The sequence below is a fragment of the Ctenocephalides felis genome, unplaced genomic scaffold, assembly GCF_003426905.1.
Source record: "Ctenocephalides felis isolate EL2017-DRISC unplaced genomic scaffold, ASM342690v1 CF-g0.4_SCAFFOLD_01170, whole genome shotgun sequence".
Classification (NCBI taxonomy): Eukaryota; Metazoa; Arthropoda; class Insecta; order Siphonaptera; family Pulicidae; genus Ctenocephalides; species Ctenocephalides felis.
The window spans coordinates 29,439,239-29,464,696 of NW_020537324.1; the positions used below are offsets into that span (position 1 = coordinate 29,439,239).

The 25,458-nt window shown below is 27.7% G+C and overlaps 2 protein-coding genes, 1 long non-coding RNA gene and 1 pseudogene across 4 annotated transcripts in view; 3 read left to right on the forward strand and 1 right to left on the reverse strand.

Annotated features, from left to right (window-relative positions):
• The window catches only part of LOC113368019 (cathepsin B), a 104,353-nt gene extending 95,514 nt beyond the window's left edge, over nt 1-8,839 (forward strand). The window contains exons 1-6 of one of the 2 annotated variants that reach the window (XM_026609582.1): nt 9-194; nt 278-373; nt 815-934; nt 6,306-6,506; nt 8,007-8,271; nt 8,408-8,839. In XM_026609582.1, the coding sequence (XP_026465367.1) occupies nt 75-194; nt 278-373; nt 815-934; nt 6,306-6,506; nt 8,007-8,271; nt 8,408-8,646 (1,041 nt within the window). In that variant the 5' untranslated portion in view covers nt 9-74 and the 3' untranslated portion in view covers nt 8,647-8,839. Of the gene's footprint in view, nt 1-8; nt 195-277; nt 374-814; nt 935-6,305; nt 6,507-8,006; nt 8,272-8,407 lie in introns of those variants that run through there. The other variant, XM_026609583.1, reaches the window with a different exon arrangement.
• A 1,566-nt stretch (nt 8,840-10,405) lies between these two features.
• Nucleotides 10,406-12,418, reverse strand: LOC113368316 (intraflagellar transport protein 43 homolog A-like). Its single transcript, XM_026609869.1, has 5 exons — nt 12,305-12,418; nt 11,774-11,949; nt 11,673-11,702; nt 10,774-10,887; nt 10,406-10,705 (listed from the first exon to the last, which is right to left on the reverse strand). Exons 1-5 carry the CDS (start codon nt 12,347-12,349, stop codon nt 10,471-10,473), a joined length of 600 nt encoding a protein of 199 aa, XP_026465654.1. The 5' UTR covers nt 12,350-12,418; the 3' UTR covers nt 10,406-10,470.
• An 893-nt stretch (nt 12,419-13,311) lies between these two features.
• LOC113368166 lies at nt 13,312-15,214 on the forward strand. The gene is made up of 6 exons (XR_003366355.1): nt 13,312-13,454; nt 13,682-13,855; nt 14,071-14,183; nt 14,362-14,563; nt 14,750-14,834; nt 15,014-15,214. It is a non-coding gene; the product is annotated as an uncharacterized LOC113368166 (long non-coding RNA).
• Nucleotides 15,215-16,848: 1,634 nt separating this feature from the next.
• LOC113367070 lies at nt 16,849-24,469 on the forward strand (annotated as a pseudogene).
• The last annotated feature ends 989 nt before the right edge of the window (nt 24,470-25,458 follow it).

A 25,458-nucleotide genomic window follows, 5' to 3' on the forward strand; every position in this document is an offset into this window, starting at 1 on the left:
GAAAAACGGTGCATTTGTTTCTGCGTCGTGATATTGATTATAATAATATTTTGTGTTGAATATATAAATTACAAATGAAGTTTTTACTGGCAATTATTGCCCTTTGTGGCAGTATTTTGGTTGCCCAATGTCATAATTTGGCAGTGTCCGATAAGTTTATCAGGGATATCAATACGAAAAGAACAACTTGGAGGGTAAATAGAATAGAATAATGTAGAAATATATGTTGTTTTGATGGCATTGTAATTGTTTTCTATTAAAATACTTATATTTTCAGGCCGGACGCAATTTTCATCCAAATGTAACTGAAACTTACTTGAAGCGTTTAATGGGAGTACATCCAAATGCATCAATGCATTTGGCACCTTACAAGGTTTGGAAACAAATATTTTTCAAAAAATAATTTGACATTTTTTACTCATTTTCTATCAAATATGGTATTAATTTCTTATATGATTTTTATATATTGATAATATTGATGTTTGAGGTTTACGTTTTCGATTGAGAATTTATGATTGTTAAATTTTGAGCTTATTTTATTATTATTATTAAAAAATAATGAATACATTTTTAGGATTAAGAGTAATATTTAGAAATTAAAATTACAAATTCAACATAATAATATTAATTAAGTTCAAAAATTATTTTTATACAAAAATATTGTAAAATGAAAGTCATGGCAAGAGAATTTAAGATTTCTATGATTAGTTCTTTATAAATTCAAAGTAACATAGGTGTCAATATTCAATCAGTTGTTTCAAATGATGTTTTATACTTGCTACTTAAATTTTCATTTTTTCTTATTTATTTTCAGCCAAAACTTATTACTTTAAGCAATGATGACATCCCAGAACAATTTGATGCAAGAGAACATTGGCCAGAATGTCCTACATTAAGAGAAATCAGAGATCAAGGAAGCTGTGGAAGTTGCTGGGTAGGTCTTATTTCTATTTTTCATTAACTTCTAGATTGAAAAAACATGTGCTTACCAAAACGTTAATAGCAATATTAAAATTATCTGAAAATTTTGAAATTTATATTAATTGTATGACGCTTTTAACACATTGACATTACACATAGCCTGAGATTGCAAATTTGTGATTTTTGAAGAATTTACAAAATAATAATTTAAGGTTATTTATAATACCAATTATTCGTCTTTTTATATCAATTTTTATTTTTTATAACAAACTGCATAATTTGCTCTAAAAAAAGTTCTAATACAATTGTAATAGATTATCTTTCAACTGTTTTTGAATGAGATTTTTCTAATAACGATTGATAAACTCTTGTAATTGAACTTCCTGGTTATAATAGAATAGCGGTTTTTAATAATAGAAGTAGAAATAGGTCAAATATTTTAATATTTAAAAGTGGTCATAAATGATGATACAAATTACTCAATCGCGTCATCATTGGTATTTTGTGATATCTATGACCAATTTTCTGAAGAAATTATTTAAGTAATGTTCAGATATATTTTATTTTCATATAGTATTCCAAGGAATGTTTATTATTTTTATTTTTTACAATGGGCTTTAGATGTTATCTTAAAATTGTACTGTCTGTGCTGCACTTTTAAAAAAGACTTGGTAAAATTATACAAGTATGGGTCAAAATATTTTGGACACTTTATATTTGATGTGTTCAAGTCTGTTGATAATGAAAATTTTAGTCAGAAAACCATTTGATTTCAAAAACTACATTCGGGTTCCCTTTTTAAAATTTTACAACTTTGAATTCTGAAAATTCAAGTAAGATGTATTACTTACTTATGCGGCTCTTTTTTTTCTTGATATTTTGCAAATGTCTCAAAAATCATAAATAATCTAAGTTATAAAAATCCGAATTTTAGTTTGTTTTCTATTATTTTAACCAATTGCAAATGCTTTAAATTTAATTTTGTTTTCTATTATATGAACAAACTATAATAAAACTCTTCTTAATACCAAAATAATTGAACAAAAACTAATTACATTGTTAATGTTAGCTTTTCTATTTTTATTTATGGTTGAATAAATAATATTGAATAGAATATTTCTTCAGATAGAAATAAAAATTAATTTGCATTGGCATATATTTATAATTTTGCAAATATATGAATTTTGTGGTTTAGTCTACCTTTTTTTATAAAAATAACTAATGGCGCATTAGTTAGCATATTTTATAATAATAACTAATGGTGCATGGCATCGTGCCTTAAGACAAAATTCATACTTATTATTAAAATCTCTATAAAATATCTGTAAATTTGATGTTCATATGTCTAATGATCATTTTTAAGCAACAAATGGATTTTTTTGTAATTTTTTCAGTTCTTCATTTTGTTAATACAAATAAAATGTTTTTTCAATCATTCAAATCGGACGTTCCGTTCTCTCATAAATTGAATTACCATTTTGACACTTTTTGCCCCGTATCTTCGGAACAGCTGAACCTGATTTTGCTAAAAACTATTCAGCACGTTTTCTTATCAATAGGAATCGATTTTTTTTTTTTGAATTATTTAAATTGGTTAATCCGTGTTCTCGAAATCGTCGACGAAAATTTGTATCTGCACACATACATACATCCATTTTTTCTATGGTATGCCAAACTGTTCAGAAACCTTTGAAACGTCAAGATATATAAAAAATTTCATTCACGCTTTTTTGCCATGACTAAAACTTACTCTATGGAAAGTTAAAAAAAATTAATAATAATAAATTAATAATTTCTCAAATAAACTTTAATAAAAGCACGTTATTATGAATAAAATTTTGAACCAATACGAGAACTATAAATTCTCCATCTCATAAGTCTCTGCATTTGTTATATTATTGAATAATTATGTTTTTGCTTCTAGCAAACAATACCATATCGTATTATATTATGGTTTTGTAATAATATTTGTTTATAATCGTTGTGATTGTTTAATGTATACAAATTTTGTTATCATCTAAGCGTCATTTCATTTTTATCATGCAGGGTTGGTTGTTGACAGATGGCCTTTGAAACGTGTTTCATTTTCTGATAACATTTATTTAAATTCTTCTGTAGACTATCTTACTAATTAATTCTATCGAATTTGTATAAACCAATCTTATTATTTGAGGCAATTAAATAGAAATAAAAATTGTTCTGATATTATATGCAGATCTGTGAATATTTTGCATTGACTAACGCGTAATTATAATTAGGAACTGGATGAAACTGGGTTTTTCGGGGAATACTTTATGTTTATTAAAAATCATCATCAGCTGATTTTTTATCTGGTTTCTTTGTATAACTGCTAACTATAGTTATATAAAGATATAGATATAAAGTATACTTTATATCAGGGAAATATATTGTTTTTATTACTGCGTGTTTTGTTGTAATGGAATACTTAATTGAAGTAAATATATAATATTGCTTATTATCGTATAGATTTTTACTACCGTCGGAAAAAATGTTATTTTTCTATCACTATCATTTTTTATTATTTTAAAAATACCAGGGAATTATATATTCAATATCTAAAATTGTAAAACAAACTTTGAGATCCAATAAAATAAAAAATTAAACATATCTTTAATATTTTATCCCCCTTTACTACACTTTTAAAAAGAAAATATATATATATATATATATAATATATATTCTTTGTAAATAATTTTTAAATCCAAATTTTCTGAATCAAATACAATAATTTCTCTTTTTCGTTATTTGCGATACCTTAATATTTGCATTAAGTTTATTAGTTTTAATAAGTCCTTATAAGTTATATATTATATGATTTTTAGTTTTTTATTATTTTAGGCAGTTTTCATTTTGATAAAAATTCAGAAATCTTTTTATTAGTGTAATATTAGAATTTCAGTTATTTTCTAGTATTTGTATGTTAATTTTAATACATTTTTCATATCTTCAACCTGATTTTCAAGTTTTTATTAACTTCCCGTAGGGCAAGTTATAGTAATCGCAAAAAAATCGAAAATGAAAATTTTTATATATCTTTACGTTTCAGAGGTTTCTGAACATTTTGGCATACCTTAGAAAAAATGGATGTATGTGTGTGTGTGTGTGTGTGTGTGTGTGTGTGTGTATGTGTGTGTGTATGTATGTATGTATGTATGTGTGTGTATGTATGTGCGGATACAAATTTTCGTCGACGATTTCGGGAACAAGAATCAACCGATTTGAATAATTCAAAAAACATTCGATCCGTATTGATAAGGAGACGTGCTGATTAGTTTTTGGCAAAGGCAGGTCAAGCCGTTCCGAAGATACGGGGCAAAAAGTTCCGAAAACGGTAACTCAGTTTTTAAGAGAACGGAGCGTCCGATTTCAATAATTCAAAAAACATTTTATTTGTATTGACAAGATGAAGAATCGATACAACTTTCATGAAGGTAGGTCCAGCGGTTTCGGAGATATAGAGGAAAAAGTAAAAAAATGAGCCATTTGGCGGTCAAAAATGATCATTAGACATATGCACATCAAATTATCAGACATTTTATAGAGATTTTAACAATAAGTAAACATTTTGTTAACATTCCTATCGGTTCCGTACCAATGCTTATGCGTTAGACAGCGACGCGGCGCTTACGCGCTTTATATTTTGTCCCTATGTAGTTGAAGCAGTACGATTGCTTTGAAAAAAAGTTCAGATCTTCCACAATATGTCAAAATAAAGAAAAAAATTTTTTATTTCAAAAAAAAAAAAAATTAAAAAAAAAATTTTTTAAAAAAAAATTTTTTTAAAAAATTTTTTTTTTTCAAAAAAAACTAATTTTTTGTCCAATTTATAGTTTCTCAAAAATCTTATTTTTTCAAAGTAATTTTTTTTCAAAAATGTTAATCGTTTTAAAAAAAAAAAAAATTTTTGGTACGGGAAGTTCCAGCAATTTGCCTTAAGGCACGATGCCCTAATTGCCTTAAGACAGAATTCCACTTACAGCTAGTAGAACATTTTGTTTTGGTAAGTTCTAAATTACTTTATACACTTCTATCTCTCAGGATACTATCTATCAGGATACTGAAAAAACCTTGATTCAAATAAAGAAATTTAAATGCAAAAAGTGTGATTTTTCCCATGAAAATACAGTCTGATAAATGGCTATTTTATGCTATCAGTATTTTAATTGATTGATTTCAACAATAATTATATAAAATTGTAGTTATTGTATTTCATCAACTTTTCGTTGAGAACCATATGCTCGATAATTTTAAGAATTTTTAATTCATGAAGAATTTTAGTAACTAAACCTTCATATTTTACTCGTATAAAATATATAAAAAGGTGAAATGGTTGAATTAAAGATTTATCTATTATAGAATTCTTATTCATCAATTATTATATTGAAGTTTTCACATAACACTATGATTCTATATAATAGAATTATCATCGTTTTAAAACTTTTAATGTTTTATATGAAATATATTAACAACATAAAATGTGTTAAAGTAACCTATGAACTTCAAAAAATAATCATTCATAATTTGGCAAAAAATTAATTTTTATATTCAAAATAAATTTACAGATTTTACATGTTTTATTATATCGCCCATTTGAAGTTTAATATTTTATCATTAATTTTTATTTTGATATAACTCTTTAATTATTGCGAAAAATAAAAAAAAGCAAAAATTTTTAAATTAAATTTTAAAAAAATATATGATTTTTCCATTCAAAACACAATAAATCAATTCGAAAGCGAAATTGAGTCATAGTAAGCCTCTATAACATCTACATATATAAAAAAAATAAGTCGGGTTTTTCTTCCTGACGAAATAACTCCAGAACGCACGAACCGATTTCGATAATTTTGCATTCGTTGGAAAGGTCACGGGCTCCGCAAGGTTTATAGCTAAGAAAATTAAGAAAATTAGTTGTGCATGGCATCGTGCCTTAATGCAAGCTACTGGAACTTCACGCAGCGTAATTAAAAATTCGAGTAATGACATTAGTGAGACATGGGCGGTAATACGTTGCCTGTTCACGAGTTGGAAAACCATCCGCTTTGTTTGTGTTAACGTCAGACCAAAAAACAAAAAATGTGGTTTACCAAAGTGCACTTCAATGAAATGGATAATTTGCGGATTCACTTTCATACTTAGAGAAGTTCATCTAAAAAACACTTCATTTTTGTAATCGAAATAAATTCATTACTGTTGTGTAATAAAATCAAATTTTTCCTTCTCAAATATAAAACAAACAAACAATTTCTTCATCTTTCTCACGAAACCATCTGGTGGCGAAACGGAGTTCGTCGGGTTTGCTGGTTAATTTATAATAACAATATTACAAAATAATTATAGTAATTTTTTAAAAAAAAATTCAGGCTTTTGGAGCTGTAGAAGCAATGTCAGATCGTGTGTGCATTCACTCCAAAGGAAATATTCATTTTCGGTTTTCCGCTGAAGATTTGGTTTCCTGTTGCCACACCTGTGGTTTCGGATGCAACGGTGGATTTCCGGGTGCCGCCTGGTCGTACTGGGTTCACAAAGGTATTGTGAGCGGAGGATCCTTTGGAAGTCATCAGGTAAGATTGAAATTTAAATGTGGCTATAATATAGGGTGTCATACTTAACACTGATGATCATACCAAAGGGGAGTCAAATGACTGGTTTTTAACTTTGAATTAGAATAGCATTTATAATTTTACTGTTTTTGGAAATTGCTTTACTGAATTTGGAACTCAATATATTGTTAAAATAGTTTTAATTTTTTTTCTTTATTATTTATTTTGAGTAATATTTAATGTATTCCTTTATATACCACGCCGGGTCATTTGACTTTTATTTTAATTTATTTATTCTTTTATTTTAAAAGTTTTTATTTTGCTTAATTTCAGCAAAAACCGTTGTGAAAAGTAGTTCAATCAAAATGGTCGAGAATAATTTACAAAAAATATTAAAATTTTAGACAGGACAAAGCTACCAGTGAAACATGATCTGGTTTCAAATAATAATGTTCTTGCTTAATAATTAAAATGAATTAAACATGTTAATGTGAAGAATTAGTGAATATTAAAAAATGAATAGCAAATGAAAAATTTCTGCAAGCGCAAATAATCAATGATAGGATTTGTTTTTTTTCAAAATTTAAATATTTAATTTAGCAAATCTTAGTTTCTAGAAATAAAAAATAAAAAGATTTTGGAATTGGCTCAAATTCTTAAATTATGAATGAATTGAATTTTCTAGAATTTAAGTTATCATGTAACCATAAATTATACATCGAAGCAACCAAAACTAAATTAGCCTGTAAAATAAAACAAAAACGTGCTGTCCATTTTTTTCAAGTTTTATTTAAGAGAATATATATTTTTCGTATTTCGTTTTTCAAATTTGATATATATTTATAAAAAATATAACATAGATATATTTCATCTTAATAGTCTTCACTTTAGTTCAGCGGTCGGGTAACTTTTTTAATCATTACCCCAAAATATTTTTGTCCAAGTTGATATTACCCCATGGCAAAGAAATATTACTCCCATACGGACAACTACATAGCAAATACAATGAATATCAATTAAAACTATACCTTTTAGCCCTAAAATTCCATTTTTACTCTGTTTGGGGTAATTTACCCTCGTTGCCGACCTCTTCTTTAGTCCTTTCTATAGAATTTTTATGCACGTGAAATTTTTTTCTGATTCATCTTGCTCTTTTGCTTTAAGTGGGCTTGTTCTCTTGACCAATAAATAATAGTAAAGGTTATAATTCAGTTATTTTGTTCTATTGTTGTTCATTTTTTGTATTATTAATTATTATCAAACCGAGTCATTTTCAAATGATTAACGTTCAAATTCAATAAATCGAATATTTTAATGATCTCATGAATTGCTATTTGCGGGCTTGTATGTTCTACTTTTCATAAAAATCTAATATAAAGTAATTTATGCATTGTTACAGCTTTTGTATGGCCATATAATTTTTTATATGATTTTCTTCTATTGTTATATAAACCATGATCAACTAAAATATCTATTTATTCACTTAAATTTTAAAATGCGATTTATTTTTTATATCACCAGGGTTGTCAACCATACACCATCGAGCCTTGCGAACATCATGTAAATGGTTCTAGACCTTCTTGTGATGGTCATGACAGTCGCACTCCAAAATGCCAAAAACAATGTGAGGCAGGATACGATGTTTCCTATAAAGATGACAGACATTATGGCAAAAACTCATATTCCATTCGCAATGATGAGAAAGAAATCCAACACGAAATTATGACCAACGGTCCAGTTGAAGGAGCATTTACTGTGTACGAGGATCTTCTTAACTATAAGACAGGTATGTATAGAATAAAGTTAAAATAGTTTGATAGCAAATATCTAAATACTCGTCTCCTATATAATATATATTGCTATTACAATAATCAATACTAAATAATTTTGCAATATTCTAAGGCAAAACTGATGTTTTTAAGGTGTCTACCAACATGTAACTGGACGAGCTCTAGGTGGCCATGCTATTCGTATTTTGGGTTGGGGCGTTGAAGAAGATACACCATACTGGCTCATTGCCAATTCCTGGAACTCTGACTGGGGAGATAATGGATATTTCAAGATATTGAGAGGTTCTGATCATTGTGGTATCGAAAGCCAAATTTCTGCCGGTCTTCCCAATGGCAATGCCAGACCTATCAACACAGTAGTTGAAGAATAAATAATATACAATAAGGTTAATTTAAATTTATATATAAAACGACTTTTTTAATATTTGATTATAAAACATATCACTGACAATAAGATTCGTACAATTATTTTAAAACAAAGCAAATTATTAGGTTCGTAACGAAAGATTTACACTCTATGCTATATCTTTCAATTCTTAAATGATGTATATTAAAAGTTAAGTTCCAGAACAAATAAAGCATTTTTTATATTTAATTAAATATCTATCCTTTATATTTGCTTACAATTGCATAAATATATTGCTCATATGTTGCTATTTACTTCTACAGGACAAAGTTAGATATTTATTGCATCAAGTTTAATAACTTCCCGTAGGTTAAGTTATAGTAATGGACTAAAAATTGGAAATGAAATTTTTTGAATATCTTCACGTTTTGGAGGTTTCTGAACATTTTGGCATACCTCAGCAAAAATGGATATGCGTGTGTATGTGTGGAGACAATTTTTCGTCGACGATTTCGGGCGTACTGATTAACCGATTTGAATGGTTAAAAAAAATTCGATTCCTATTGATGAGGAGACGTTCTGATAAATTTTTGACGAAGATAGCTCGAGCGGCTTCAGAGATATAGAGCAAGGGTGCTAAAAATGTCCATTCTTAGAAGAATGGATCAACCGATTTGAATGATCCAAAAAACATTCGATTCGTAATTATGGAGAGAAGTGGTGATTAGATTTTAGCAAAGGCAGGTCGAGTCGTTTCGGATATATAGAGCAAAGAGTGCAGAAAATAGAAATCGATTTTTTGAGAAAATGGAGCATCCGATTTAAATGATCCAAAAAACATTCAATTCATAATGATGGGGAGCAGTGGTGATTTGTTTTTGACAAAGTCAGTTCCAGTCGTTTCGTAGATATAAGGCTCTAAAATGGCAGTTTTTGAGAGAACTAAGCATGCGATTTGAAAGATTTAAAAACTTTCTGCTTGTGTTGACGAACCGATTGGTTTTGGGGAATTTTTCTGTTTATTTCATTTTTTTTAATTCTAAAAAAAATTTTTTTTTTGAATATCGAAAAATAATTCGGATTTTAATGCTAACTCTAGCTAAAGTACTAAACATCACGTATGTACTAAAAATATAATTTTAACTTTGCAATTCAGTTTATATATAATACATTTTCATATTAAATCCGATTGATTAAGTTTTGTTTATTTTTATAAAATAATAATAATGAAAGTTACATTATTTTTTATAATCTATTTGAAAATATTTAATACTCCTCGAATATTTTATTGAGGTACTAGAAATTCCAGCAATTTTAAGGTACGATGCCATACACCACTAGTTTGTTTCAGAAATTGTATTCTCGTTCGTGCACATTAATTTTAATATTGATAATTTATTTTATAAAAATATTGAGTTTGGCATATTAATTACATATTTTGCAACTTATCTGTCAAGACAAGACCAATTTGAACATCAAAGTTGCAGAAATCAACAAAACTGATTAATAATACAAAGACATGTTTTTTCATTTTCAAAGGATTTTTATTTTGAACAAATACATGTTTATCAAAACAATGATTAAATTACCTAATAATTGTTGAATAATTAATTAATTAATTAATATATGGTTAATCTAACAATAATAAGTTCACATACGCGAAATAATGTCTCAATTATTTTTGCTCAAATTCTAATAAAATATATGATATATTCTAATGAAATATATTAATTAATATTGTTTTTTAATATGTTGCATTATGTAAATTAAAATATTTTTGCCTTCTGTAATTTTTTTCTTCGTATCATTCAAATAGTTATTTGAATGCCTCTATCCTGGTCAATGAAAATTAGGGTAAAAATTCTTCTCCAGATTCATATGTTTGATGTAAGCTACTTGTGACTTCAGTAAAAAGACTATCCCATGTCCAGGGTTCATCTGACTCTATAATATCATTCTCCTCTTGCAAAAATCTAATTAGAACTGATAGATCTACACCATCAAGACAAGAAACCATATCGTAAACACCTTGCTGAATAACATCGGTATTCAATTCTCTGTATGCAGTTGTCTTGCTGCGAATACTTTGATGTTAAGATAAAACATTAATATTTATATATAAAAAAATAAATAAAATAGAATCTGAGCTTACTTGTCTATATCATTAATAGACAAAGATAATATGTCGTCATCTAAGTCATCAAGATCAGGTATCACAGGAATTTCACTGTCAGATTCATCGTTACGTATATCTCGTGTACGTTCTCTAAAAATACGAAAAATAAAGATTATTTTGATCATAAACTATAATGATAATAAACATAAGCACGACTATCAAAAATTGTAATAATATATCATTATTAGCAATTGCGACTGCGTAAAAATCAATAGAACTTAATTTATTCTTCAGTTTGTCCTTCACTAATTTATAATTTAGTAAAGAACCTCAGTAAAAGTTAATATAACATAGTATAGAAGAAACGTCGTTACGAAGTTGATGGTTACGTTAATATTAAGTATAGAAGTAACATTTATCGACTTGAACGTTATACTTCGGTTTTGTTCGTTACGTGGCAGCTACATTACAAGGTTTCATAGTTTTGGATATTATAATATCACAAAGATTTCGTTGAGGTGATTTATGTATTTTATAATTTCATTTGATTATTTAATTTAAGACAAATAAATAATTTTATAACATATACTAGAAGATAATTACCATATCAAAATCTATTGAAGTTGAAGAGATATCAGCATATAAAAACTACTTGAATAATTGCTTAAAAAATATCAGTATGTAAATTTTGAACATTAATTATGTCAAACGTTTAGTTACTAGCTAAATATAGAACGCAACACTTTCTGGAAATATTACCATGTAAATTTCAGGCTATAATAGCTCCAAATGTTATTATTTTCAAACATATGTTATGATATATATCATATGAATAATGATTTTGTGCAGTAATTTCAATAACTACATACTCGGTTATATAAGTTGATAGTATCAACTTGATACTATAATTTTTGTTTTACTAGTTTGAAACTTACTGTTCTGCTATATTCTTACTAGACACGACTCTGAAAAAATTGCATAAATTAATACCAGATATGAATAATATTTTTAAATTATTTATCTTAATTAATCAGACCTGGGTTGACCAATGGTTCCTTCAGCCCATCCACCATCATTTTTTGTTTTAGAAGGTGGAAGGAAACCTTCATTTGATCTTGGACTATCGACTGATCCATCTATTGTACTTATTGCAGTTTCATTATCAGTTTGAGGTGTGTATGATAAACCAGCTCTTCGACCTTTCTTAGGTATCTGATTAATAGATATATGTGGGAAAGATTAAAACATTAGATTCTAAATATAAACCAACAAACCAGTCATTTTTGGTCATATAGATTGGATAAAAGAACCAACGTTTCAATTATTTAAGTTTGATAAGCATTTTGAAATTAACTTAAGCTTAAATTATTGTCTTGAGGCTGTCTTTGTAGCTTCCGAGCCACATGAGCCTCAACGTTCGTAACGTAGACAATATAATAATGGTTCGTAAGCAAAAATCATTAATAACCTCCCAAATTTTTGATATAGGAAAAAACTTTAGAAATACTAAAGATTTAGAAATATATATATATATATAAATTTATATATATTTATATATAATACTCACTTTTCGACTCAAATTAATATCCAAATCATCACCAGAAATATCCATCTTGTACAACTTTTGCTTTCTATCTTTGTTTTGTTATGATGCATATTTCCATGGCAACATCAACATAATGTATTTGTCCAATCATATTTGATATATCTACGATATATCATTCATGTGTTGTATTATTTTAATTGATAATCATGCATTAAATTAGGTGTAAGTGGTATTTTGCTTTAAGGCAAGTTATTGCATAAACTTTCAGAAAAGTGTGAAAAATCCACTTAATCAATAGGAAATTTTGTGGGTGATTTATAAGTATACAGGTATACTTATAGGCGTTATATTAGAAACTATTGCAAATTATCAAATACTTACGACAAATTGTTTAAATATTACATTAAATATTATAATAACGCGTCCAACCCTGAGTTTTTTTACGCGTGGTCCATTCTACAATTTTTAATTAGTGTATGTAATTAAATAACTTGTTCTACGTCTACAATATTTTAGTATGTTCTTCAAGACTAGGAACACTATCACCATACAAAAGTTGTGTTATAATTTTAATAATCCAACAAAAAACGATGGGACCGATCTTTGCCAAAAATAAATCAGCACTATTTATAAATAATATATTTCGAATAATTTTTGAATTTTTAAAATCTAATCACTTTTTCATTTCAATACCATTATGAGCAATTACACCATTTATATTTTATATTCTAATATTCTAATTCAAAACATAGCTAACATATGTGTGATACACAAAATGCATAGTAGATGAAAAATCTAAGTGAGATTATATATTTTTTACTCAATTTTCGATATGAATGCCATACAATTATTGTCATTATTATATTTTTTTCATAGTAAAAAGTGCATTAAAACGTTATTATTTAAATTTGCCGCTTTTTTAAAAAAATCTTTCATCAATTTCTATTCGTAAAGTTGCCGGCTTGTAATAGCTGTATCATATGAAGATGCCCCTCGTCGCCATCTTCTTTCTTTTGCAGACTGCTTCTACACGAGTGCAGTTCATTTCTAGAACGAAATAAAATTTAGCCAAGTGAATTTTCTTTTAACCTTCTATTAAATTTTTGTGTAAGTTAAGAATGGCAAGGCTGCGATCGGTTTTGAATTTTGGCTACATCTACTTTAAATATAGGTATGATAAACTATATATTTATTTTTACACGTTTTTTGAAACACGTGTTGTGTTTGGGCACTTTTGCCCAATGTCATATTTCTATTAATTTTGTACGTGATGACTATTTTTACTACCACACCAAGATCTCTGAAAGTTGTGAAGATAAAAATATCTGAAGCTCGAATTAACTAATTAATTTTTGTTATTCCAAGGAACGTGTAATTAATTTGTATTTTCTCTTATAGGCAAAAATGTCTGTCCATGCATTGTGGATGATTGTTCGTAACTAAGCTTTCTTGAAGAAGAAGCATATTAACAAGACTTACTCCTTCAGACACGATGGTTTTGTCTACAAGACGACTGTTGGTTGGTTGTTCAAATGAGTCTTCACAGTTACTTACGAGAAATCAAAATGCTAGGTAAACATAAATGAATGCATATATCATATTTTTGTAATAAAGTACAGATTAAATTATCTGTACAAGTTCTAAAATACATAACAAATGATGTTTTGAAAATCTGGAGCCTTCAGTGAAGAATCATATTCACCACCCATCTTACCTGATGTTTCTTGATAGATTTTAATTTTATTTATATAGTTGAAGAAATTCTAATATTCTAATTGTTTTTACAGCATCGTCCAGCAAAGACGACCTTTTAGCATACAATGAAGGCAGGTTCAAGGCCTGCTCTTCGTTTATTCTTGATATTCTCAACGCTAATGGGTACCGCAGTATCTTAATTAAAGTAAGTACATCATCTTGACTAATTTTAATTATTTTAAGTTTACCAAATGATGTTTGATATATCTGGAGCCTTCTGTGAAGAATTATATTCACCACCCATCTTTCCTGATGGTATCTTTTAATAAAATTCATCAAATAATTATCCATACACATTGTATATAATAAAATTATTTTTGTAGGTTGCTTTGAGAAGACCTAGTGCTGCTTTGAAGACACAAAAAACCAATGCCTGAAAAGAATGCATTTGCAAAATTCAAACAAATTGTATATTTGCAAATAAATTCATAAAAATCCTGTGGTTTTGTCCACAAGAAGACTGTTGATATTGTTGCAGTAGACAACAGAAGCTTCATAGTTGCTCACAAGAAACCAAAATGCTAGGTAAACATAACTGAATACACTACGTATAATAATCTATTTTAATTCCTAACAAATGATGCTTTTAATAATCTGGAGCCTTCAGTGAAGAATCATATTCACCACCCATCTTGCCTGATGTTTTTTTATAAATTTAAATTTTTTTTTTAAGAAGTTAAGGAAATACTAATATTCCAATTGTTCTTGCAGTATCGACCAGCAAAGGAAACCTGTACAATATGAACAATGGAAGCAGGTCCAAAATGCTATTTTCAACTTCAGCATCCTAATTAAAGTGAGTACATCATTTTGACTAATTTTAATTATTTTAAGTCTACCATGTGATGTTTGAAATATCTGGAGCCTTCTGTGAAGAATTATATTCACCACCCATCTTTCCTGATGTTTATTATCCTTTAATAAAAGAATGAAATGCATGTTTATGCACATTTATAATAAAATTATTTTTTTTAGGTTGCTTTGAGAAGCACTACTAGTGCTGTTTTAAGGTCTCAAAATCCTATGCCTGAAAAGAAAGCATTCAAGAAATTTGAATAAGTTGTAAATTTGCAAATAAATTCACAAAAATACTTCAAAAATTTTCATGAAAATGGCAAGTGTCTGATGAAATTGAAAACTTTTGTGTCTGTTGACTTTTGTTCAGTTGATATATGCTTATGATACAATCAATTTACAATTTAAATGTATATGACTGTAATAAATATTGTTAAAGAATATTCAGAGCAAATATATTATTCAAATGCAATTGTATACACTTTTTACTGATTCGTTTCATATAACCTGCTCCAGTCTATAATATTTGTGATCCTTTTATTGCTAATACTAAACATTGAGTTCAAGTATTTTATCCTCATATTGATAAGTTAATTCATAGCTCAAATAAAATTGTTCTAGTATTCTATTGTTTCATAAAAAATCTCTGCTGGCTGTTATGTTTACTAAACATTATCAACAAATATTGTATCTAATTTTTTTTACATATATTAGGTTGTGAGTTTGACATCTATATAAATCACAATTTCATAAATGCGATAGAAAATTTGTAAATACATACATATTTCCATTTATACTTGTTTATCTATGCATATTTCATGCTAGGTGAACATAACTGAATGCAAGATATTATTGCGCTGAAGAAATAAAATTCAACCTTCCATTATTTCTCCCAATCAAAAAATTGTATTAAAAGCTAATCATTATTTGATATTACCATAAATTTTGATTTGTTACAGTGAAAATAGTTCATGTCCAAGTATGTATAATGTTTGTATAAAAATAATGTAAATATAAATATTAAATTTAACAAACAGCAATTTGTTTACGTTTTTGTTCTTGGATATAAGTATAATGTAAATAATTGTAGTAAGCAATGGGAGCTATGTGAGTTATAGATCATTAGATATAAACTCATTTTTGATTTTATATCATCCTTCCTTTATAGAAATATTTAACTTCCAATAAGGGTAAGTTATCGTAATCACCAAAAAATTCTATAACAAAAATGTTTGCATATCTTTACGTTTTAAGATTCTCTGAACATTTTAGCATACCCTTGAAAAAATTGATGTATGTGTGTGATGCCTGCCTACTTATTTATCTAAATGTAGACGGACAGGCATACAGGTAAATAGATGAACAGGTAGACAGGTAAACAGGTGGGCAAGCAAACAGGTAGACGGAAATAAATTTAGAGAAGCAGACATGCAGATGGTATAAAAATTGATTAAACCGGTTATTTACATTGCCACTCATGTTATTAATTTAATTTAATGAAACGGTTGATTCGTTAACGAATAAAAAATGGTTGCAAAAAAACCATTTGTTGATTTAACTTAAATTTCACTAAATATTTATATTAATATGTAGAAAAAAGTGTAGAAGTTATTCCAGTAGATTAGATGTGATATCTATTATATATAAACCGGTGTATTGCAGTGTATTTGTTGATTTATATTTCGATTTGATTGTATATTTATTATAATATAATATTTTCTAGTATATTTTTGTTATTATTGTATTATTACAAAACATAGTACGATTGTAATACCAAATTTAGTTTCACATACCCGTGTACTAAAATTCATTAATTTTGATTTCAAATTTTGCGCCATTAATTTGAATGCTTAAAGCAGCGCCATCACGTCGAGCGGAGGACCCTTTAAGTATTTCTTCTGAACGTAAAAATCGGGCGAGAAAAACATGATTTTGAGGTTATGTTAAAAAGTTGTCAAAGCCATTTGCCATGCCGTTCTTGGCATAATTTTGTTTCGGGATTTGAATCGGCTTATAAACGATTTAAAATCGAAAATTTCAAGAAGTCAGAACAACAATGCCTCCGAAGTCAAAAAAATTAAGTATTATATGGAATCAATGCGAAAAATGTGCAATCAGCATTGTAACAAAAGACACCGAAATTCATTCTAATAATTGCCCCCCAGACTTGGAAAAATGGAAGCATCCTTTCATTTACGAAGGACTTTTATACAGTACCTTAGGAATTAAATCTAGTGATGAATATAATGGTTTATCTGTTAAACATATAAATGAGTACGTTTTTTTAAGTCAAAATGTTATGCAAATTTTGCGGATTCGTAATAGGGGAATATATTTTATTGCATATAACAGATAAAAATTTATGGGTAGTTAAACGTGCATGGCCATGTTTTGAAAAGTCTTTGACTTCTGTTTTGTTGACAGAAAAAGGTAAGTTGAACAATGCATATTTTAATTATTAAACAAACGAAAAGTATTATTCTTTTATCTTACACATGAAAAGTCCACATTAAAACTGTTTATATTATAGGATTGCATACTTCATGCAGTCTTGCCATGATCATTTCAATTCTTATATTTATTCATGCGAACAAGCTTTTGTATTCATATTGAACCTTCAATCATATATTTTCATCTTGCCCTCACAATTTCTACTCATTAAACATAATAATCTACCAATGTCATTATTTTTAGTGTATGAAAGATTAAATTTAAATAGCAAGCAGACAAATGTTATTGCTTCAAAAATCGTCGATACACCAGAACCTCTACAGACCATTCACATACAATTTCTAAATAAACCTGAAGAAGGAATCATGGAAGATGTGAAGCTTTTCTTAGAAGGATACTATTTAGATAAAATTATTCAACCTGCAGATAAGCATTACATAGATTTTTTGGGAAAAACTTACAAATTTAAAATATTAAACATGAAGTCTTATAATAACACAGATAAATCATTAGAAGACGAATTTGCTAAACTACATATGCAAAATGATAAAGGTATTTTATTTAGTTTCATTTTGTTTATATATATATATATATATATATATATATATATATATATATATATATATGTAAACTTTTTTGTTCTACTTAATTGAATTAATTACATTTTTGTAAATGGCAAATAAAGTGTAATCTAAACATCATCTAAAATGAAAACTATCATTGTTGAGTATTGTTTAAAATTTCATAAAACGTTGCCATGAATATGAATTTATTGATTTCTATTTATTCCATTGGTTTTAAAAATTATATTATTACTTTATAACTAATTCTAACTTGTGTAATAGAGTTTATATAAAATCAATGATATTAAAACCTGCCGAGAAAAGTGCATTTGAAATGAAAAAATGTCTTTATGATTTATGATTTAAATCTTCAATTAGTTTTTAAATTTTGATTGAATTTTAAAAATATTTTGTTTGATAAGTTGTAATAGTCAAGTTCATTTATTTTTAATCTGTGTTTTTTTACATTAGCTCCAGTTCTATATAGAGTAATTCCATCTACTCAATGGGTCTATGAAGAAAACGATTCGGCAAATAAAAAATCCAAAACTTATCCTATATCAAGCATTGGTGCATTAGATGAAACCATCACAGAACTACGAGATATTTTATCATTAGCTTTAGATTTAAGAAAAGTAGAATCCAATGTAAAGTATGCAAAATCGATATTTCTAATATTTTTGTTATATTTTCTCTTCATATTATTATATTTTTTTATAGATTAAACACTATGAAAGGGTTTTGCATATGGGCCTACAGGATGTGGTAAAAGTTTATTAGCTAAATCAGTTTGTTAATGATTTAAAGTGTTCGATTGTTTTGAAATTAATGGACCAGAAATATTCAGTAAATTTTTTTGGTGAAACAGAATCTACATTGAAAACTTGTTTTAATGAAGCAAAACTCAATTCTCCTAGTATCATTTTAATTGAAGAGTAAGATCTAAAATGGTTAATTCATCTATTGAAGTTTACAATTAATAAGTGTTTTTTTTCTGTAATCTAGATTGCCATACTATGTCCAGATAAGCCTGGAACCGAACAAGAGCGACGTGTGACTTCTGCACTACTCAGTGTTTAGATGAGCTAGCAAATGATGATAATTGCCGACAGCAGTTAATAGCAGTAACAAATAGGCCTGAGATTTACATGTGTCTGTGAGAAGAGTGGTAGACTGGACAATGAGATTGAAGTATCTGTGCCAAATAACAAAGGTGTGACTTAAAAATAGTTAATTAAATAAATGAAAAGGACAATGCAATGATTTTTTATATATTGTCTTTTTCAACTACTTATTGAAAACTCATATATAAAATATAAGTAAATGATGATAAAACTAAAAATTATTATAATTTATATGATGAGAATATTTCTGTTAGTATTTTCTTGTTTTTTTGATTTGATATTTTTTGAGAATCTAAAGTACATGGAGGATTGCCCTTGTACTGTGATATTCACTTAGAAAATAGAATACTATTTATACAACTTGCTTGAGCATATATATGATATATATATATATATATATATATATATATATATATATATTACATGAGAATTAATTCAATATACATCTCAGGTAGGATGGACATTTTACATAAGCTGATATCTCAAGTTCCAAACACATGTTCTTCTGAAACAATACTAAAAGTAGCAATGCCGCACATGGTTGTACTGGTGCTGATTTGGCAGCAATGTGTGCTTAGCAGGCTCACAAGCAGTAAAAAGAATTGCACTTCCAGAGGCTGATTGCACGGCAGTGGTATGATTTTTTTCTTAATAATTAATTTGATTTTTTGCATCGATTTCAGTAGAAATTAGAGCGGAAACTATTGATATATTCACTTTTCTTATAGCCAGAAATGATGAATACAAAGTAACTGTAAGATGAGGAAGATTGATTTAAGAATATATGTTCTAATTGATTTATTTCCTAATATAATACTAGGATGGAGAAAGCGCTTTTATTAAACACATCTGGCATTTTTATTAAACATTTTATTAGAGAAAATTATTGATAATAATTCAATAATTGATTTAGTTAATAAAATGCAAAATGAAATGTATTTTAATAAATTATAGAAAAGAAAAATAATGGTATATTTATGGTAACCAGAACAACAAGGTTTGCTTATAAATTGTTAAAAATGATCAGTAACTTGATTCTTCAATTGTAGTTATCTTATATCATGATTGTAACACATCTTATAGCATTATTATCTACGATTTTTGAAAACCAATTATAATAAGATTGAAATCTAGTTGTGTCTAATTATTGTTTTGATCCATATACTTATGAATCTGTTAAAATTACGATGCTATCGATTTTAAATACTGGGATATAGTTGATTTTGTAATTGAGTGAATATTGGTTGTTGCATATTTTTTGAATCGAGTAGGAAGTAATCATGCTCAGAATTTTTGTCATTTCTTATTAAAAAAATGATATTTTGTTAGTAATTTTTTTTTACTAATTTGTTTTGACTGATATGCTTGCTTTGGTATGTTCTCATATCTCTTTCTCTTTTGACTTTATGTTTTATACTACTTTTATATTAGTGTTTCAGAACTTTGTGTGTTCTTGTTGATATTATTTGAAGATTTGTTATTAGTGTTTTCAGAACTTTGTGTGTTCTTGTTAATATTATTTGAAGATTTGTTTACTTGTCAGTTTTTTTGGGTATGACTGCTTAAACTTTTTATCGATTTATTCACTTTGTTAAATAATAATAATAAAAAATAAATAGTTGCAGATGTGACACTGAAATATTTATAGCATTATATGCAGTTTTAAAATGCTTTTGTGGGCAATGGAAAGCAATCTGCAATCCGCTCTTGAGCATTCATTACTGGCATTATCCTTCATTATGTGTCATTTTATAAAATCAATCATGAGAATTTTTTTAATATAAAACTATCAAGAAATTTATCATGTCACAATACTGATTAAATACGCCAACTTTTGATGGAACTTGCCAACACTCTTTAGTGCAACTTTTTAGTGCAAACAAAAGTCTTGTATCTTGAAAACTGGTGGTATTATGTTATTTTTTTGACTATGGTCCTGGAAATATTGTTCATGGCTGGGCCAAAATTTACATGAACAAAATTAATAAAAATTAACAACAATAACTGAGAAATGGTCATTTTTACCGAAGCTATAGGTTAATGAGAAGCTTATAATTTTCAAACTACATTAGATTTTTTTGTTCATGATAATTATAATCAATACAATCATCCCCATTTCCGCTTGACTTTGAGTCTTGTTGAACATCTATTTGCTAATTATTTGCTGCTTTTCTAATAACTTTTCTTATACAGTGTGGTGATATATATTGCGATGATAAGGATATTAAAATTTCCGACGAGGATTTATTACATGCAGCAGCAAAATACAAGACCTAGCGCAATGCGGGAGATTGCTATCGAAATACCAGATGTAAAGTGGACGGATATAGGCGGACAACACGATCTGAAATTAAAACTCACAACAAGCAGTAGAATGGCCGTTGACTAATCCTGAATGTTTTATAAGGCTTGGCATAAGCCCCCCAAGGGAGTATTGATGTATGGACCGCCTGGATGCTCTAAGACAATGATCGCAAAAGCCTTGGCGAATGAGAGTGGACTAAATTTTTTGAGCGTTAAGGTAATAAAAAATTTATAATAAATATTTTAATGTCACTAATGAATAGTTAGTTGCAAAACTCATGGTATATAAGACGCAGATATTCATGGTATAAATATTGATTCATGATATTCAAATATAAATGGTTTGTATAATAAAATAACATTGTGTATAATAACTATTGGTGCATGGCATCGTGCCTTAACGAAAATTGCTGGAACTTCCCTTACCGAAATCTAAATTATTAAATTAAACATCGCAAATCTTTGAAGTAATTAGATTTATGAGAGATTTTGAAATTTTTATTTTGACTTTTTTTGAAATTTTGAACATTTTAGATTCGAAACTCTAACGTGTAAATATTGGTAGTCAGAACCCATATAAATGTACACACAAAATTGTACTTATTATTATAATCTTTATAAAATAGCTCATAATACATGCACATTGTCTAGTGTGGTCTAATGTTCATTTTTGGCTGCCAAATGGCGTTATTTTTTATTTTTTTATTGGATCTCCGGAGAAGTGGACCGCCTTTACAAAAATTTAACCAGTTGTTCATTTCGTCAATACAAGTAAAACATATTTTTTCGAATTTTCAATCGGACGCTCCGTTTCTCAAACTGTGATACCATTTTTGGCACTTTTTGCCCATATCTCCGAAACGCTAGACCTGCCTTTGCAAAAACTAATTAGCACGTCTCCTATCAGTAGTAATCGAATTTTTTAGAATTATTCAAATCGGTTGAATCCGTGCTCGCGAAATCGTCGACTAAAATTTATATTCGCAACACACACACACACATGCTCCATTATTTCAAGCATGTCAAAATGGTCAGAAACTTCTGAACCGTAAAAATATTTAAAAATCTTCATTTTCGATTTTTTTACGATTACTATAACTTACCTACGGCTAGTTAGAAAGAAATATATATGTAAGCAGATGTTGTCTCTATATATAATAAACAAAGGTTAATTTACAAATTTTATACATTTTTATTTTATAAATTATCTTCGAAAAATATTTTTGAATTGTACATATTTTTAAGAAAAATAGTAAAATACATTTTGTTTTTGTTATAACACGGAAGCTTTACTTTTTGTCTTTCATTTCATTATCAAGAAAATAATTTGAGGTAAAAGTCATAGATTGCTATTATATATTTTCAACAAAATTTTTAACAGGAAGTGTATGTATATCGAATCAATTTTATTAAGTTGTTTGTTTCTAGATATATTTATTCTTATCTTAAGGTTAAGATAAGAAAATCTGTGTACCTTTTTTCATAATGATTCGAATTTTTGTATGTTACTGTATCATAATTTTTTTATTATTATTTTTCAAATAGACACAAAACACTCAATTTCTACAAATTTTCTTCTACAAATACTACAAATTCTTACATCGTATTACAACATATTTGCAAGATTTATATAAAATTACTTATTCTGCGTACTTATTAATCCAATTAATCCACATTGTTATTAGTTTAAAAGAGATTGGATAAATAAATTTCAGAAATCTTAATTTAAATAAAAAAAATACTTCATTAAACTTCAAATTTACATTATGGTGTAGTTATACCCAGGATTAAATATAATTTTTGTTCAAAATGCGTTATGATTATATGATGTAGTTAAGAGATGTATATACATGAATAATCAAGCATATAATCAAGCATATAAGTGTGTAATAAATCTTATTTGATTTTATATTATATATTATCATATTTATAAATCTTTTCCCTTTAGGGCCCTGAGTTGTTTTCACAGTATGTTGGCGAATCTGAACGTGCGGTACGTGAATTGTTTAGGAAAGCTAGACGAGTTGCTCCTTCTGTGTATTTTTTCGATGAGATAGATGCTTTGGGAACCACAGATCTAATAATCAAGGTGATCATTTTTCACTTTTTCATTCATTCTTTCAGATATTATTTGGATAATATGTTATTTGAAAGTCAATGATTATTGCTCTGTTGCAGGTTCTTCTGGTAGTAATGTTCAGGAACGCGTCTTAGCACAATTGCTCACTGAATTAGATGGAGTCGCTCCTCTTGAAAATGTGACTGTTGTTGCTGCTACGAATCGACCGGACAGGTTAGATAGAGCTCTACTTAGACCAGGTGATATATTTTTATATGAACTGTATTAATTGAGAACAGAATTAGGATCTAAAATATGTGATCATATATTTATAGGCAGATTAGATAGGATTGTTTATGTTCCACTCCTGATTTGCAAACAAGGAAAGAGATTTTTAAAGTTATTACATCCCGCATGCCTGTGTCTTCTGAAATATCTGTTGATCGGCTGGCAGAAAAAACTGATGGTTATTCCGGGGCTGAAATTAAAGCTGTTTGTCATGAGGCTGCTATGTTTGCTTTAGAAGAAGATATGTATGCTAAACAGGTATTTATAGCCTTTTTATTTATATCATATGTTTTTGTTTCCATATGAAGAAAACGGTACAATTTGCCTTATAAGACAATACATTTTGCACATCTATATTCACTTTTTTCGCATATAAACTTTTTTTTTTCCACATGTAAGCTTTTTTTTATTTTCTTGTGGTGGACAATTTTTCATTTGTAATGCAAAGATTTGATGTTTGCTATTTACAAGCTATTTTACTAGACAATAATGTATTGAGTATAGAGAATTTACTTTATTTGTACTTAAAAATATATCAAGAGAACCAATTAAAAAAACTGAAATAATTGCAGAGGCGAGCAATTTATTTCTAACTTTTGACAGATTCTTGTTTGTATATCTGCAGACATAAATTATTTTTAATAGAATATAAAGATTTATTTTTATAAATATTTATATATATATATATATATATATATAAGTATATATTTGGTATATTTTTATACTTTTAGATAACTCTTAAACATTTCGAAATGGCCCTTATTCGAGTACAACCAAGAACGCCAAAAGATCTGTTGGATCTTTATGAAAGCTATGCAAATGAAGCATGATAATACAATGTACAAATTTAAATTTTAAATATATTTTTTACTCGATTGAAGAATTAAATTTTATTATTTTAATAAATATTAAGACATTTGCATTTATTAACTTCCCGTAGAGTAAGTTATTGTAATGGGCTGAAAATCGAAATTGAAAATTTTTACATTTTTCGACGTTTTGAAGGTTTCTGAACATTTTGGCATACCTCAGAAAAAATAGATGTGTGTGCGTGTGTGTGTATGTATGTATGGATACAAATTTCCAGTCACGTTTTCGGGCGCACGGATTAACCGATTTGAATGGTTCAAAAAACATTCGATTCCTATTGATAGGGAGATGAGCTGATTAGTTTTTGGCAAAGGCAGGTCCAGCAGTTACGGAGATAAAGAGCAAAGAGTGCCGAAAATAGAAATCGAGTTTTTGAGAGAACGGAGTATCCGATTTGAATGATCTAAAAAACAATCAATTAGTAATGATTGGGAGAAGTGTTTATTAGTTTTTGGCAAAGGCAGACCCAGCCATTTCGAAGATACGGAGCTAAATATGTAAAAGTGGCAGTTTTTGAGAGAACTAAGCGTCCGATTTAAATGATTCAAAGAACTTTCTGCTTGTCTTAACAAAATAATTGATTTGGAAAAAAAATTTTGTTTCAACTTTTTTTTTTTTTTTTTGATTTTTGTATATCAAAAATAATTCAGATTTTATTTTTAATTCTGACTATAGTTTTAATATACTTTACAAATAATTTCAACTTTGCAATTCTGTTTATATAATTCTTATAAATATTAGACAATGTTACAATATTTATAATAATCTATTTGAAAACATTCAGTATTCCTCGAACATTTCGTAACGGTACGGAAAATTCCAGCAATTTGCCTTAAGGCACGATGCCACCCACCCCACTATTTTATTTTATTAATGATAATTTTACAACAGATTTAAGTCATATGGTTACATGTTGAACTTTTTATTAATTTATATAAGAAAATTAAATAATATAACAAGCAAATA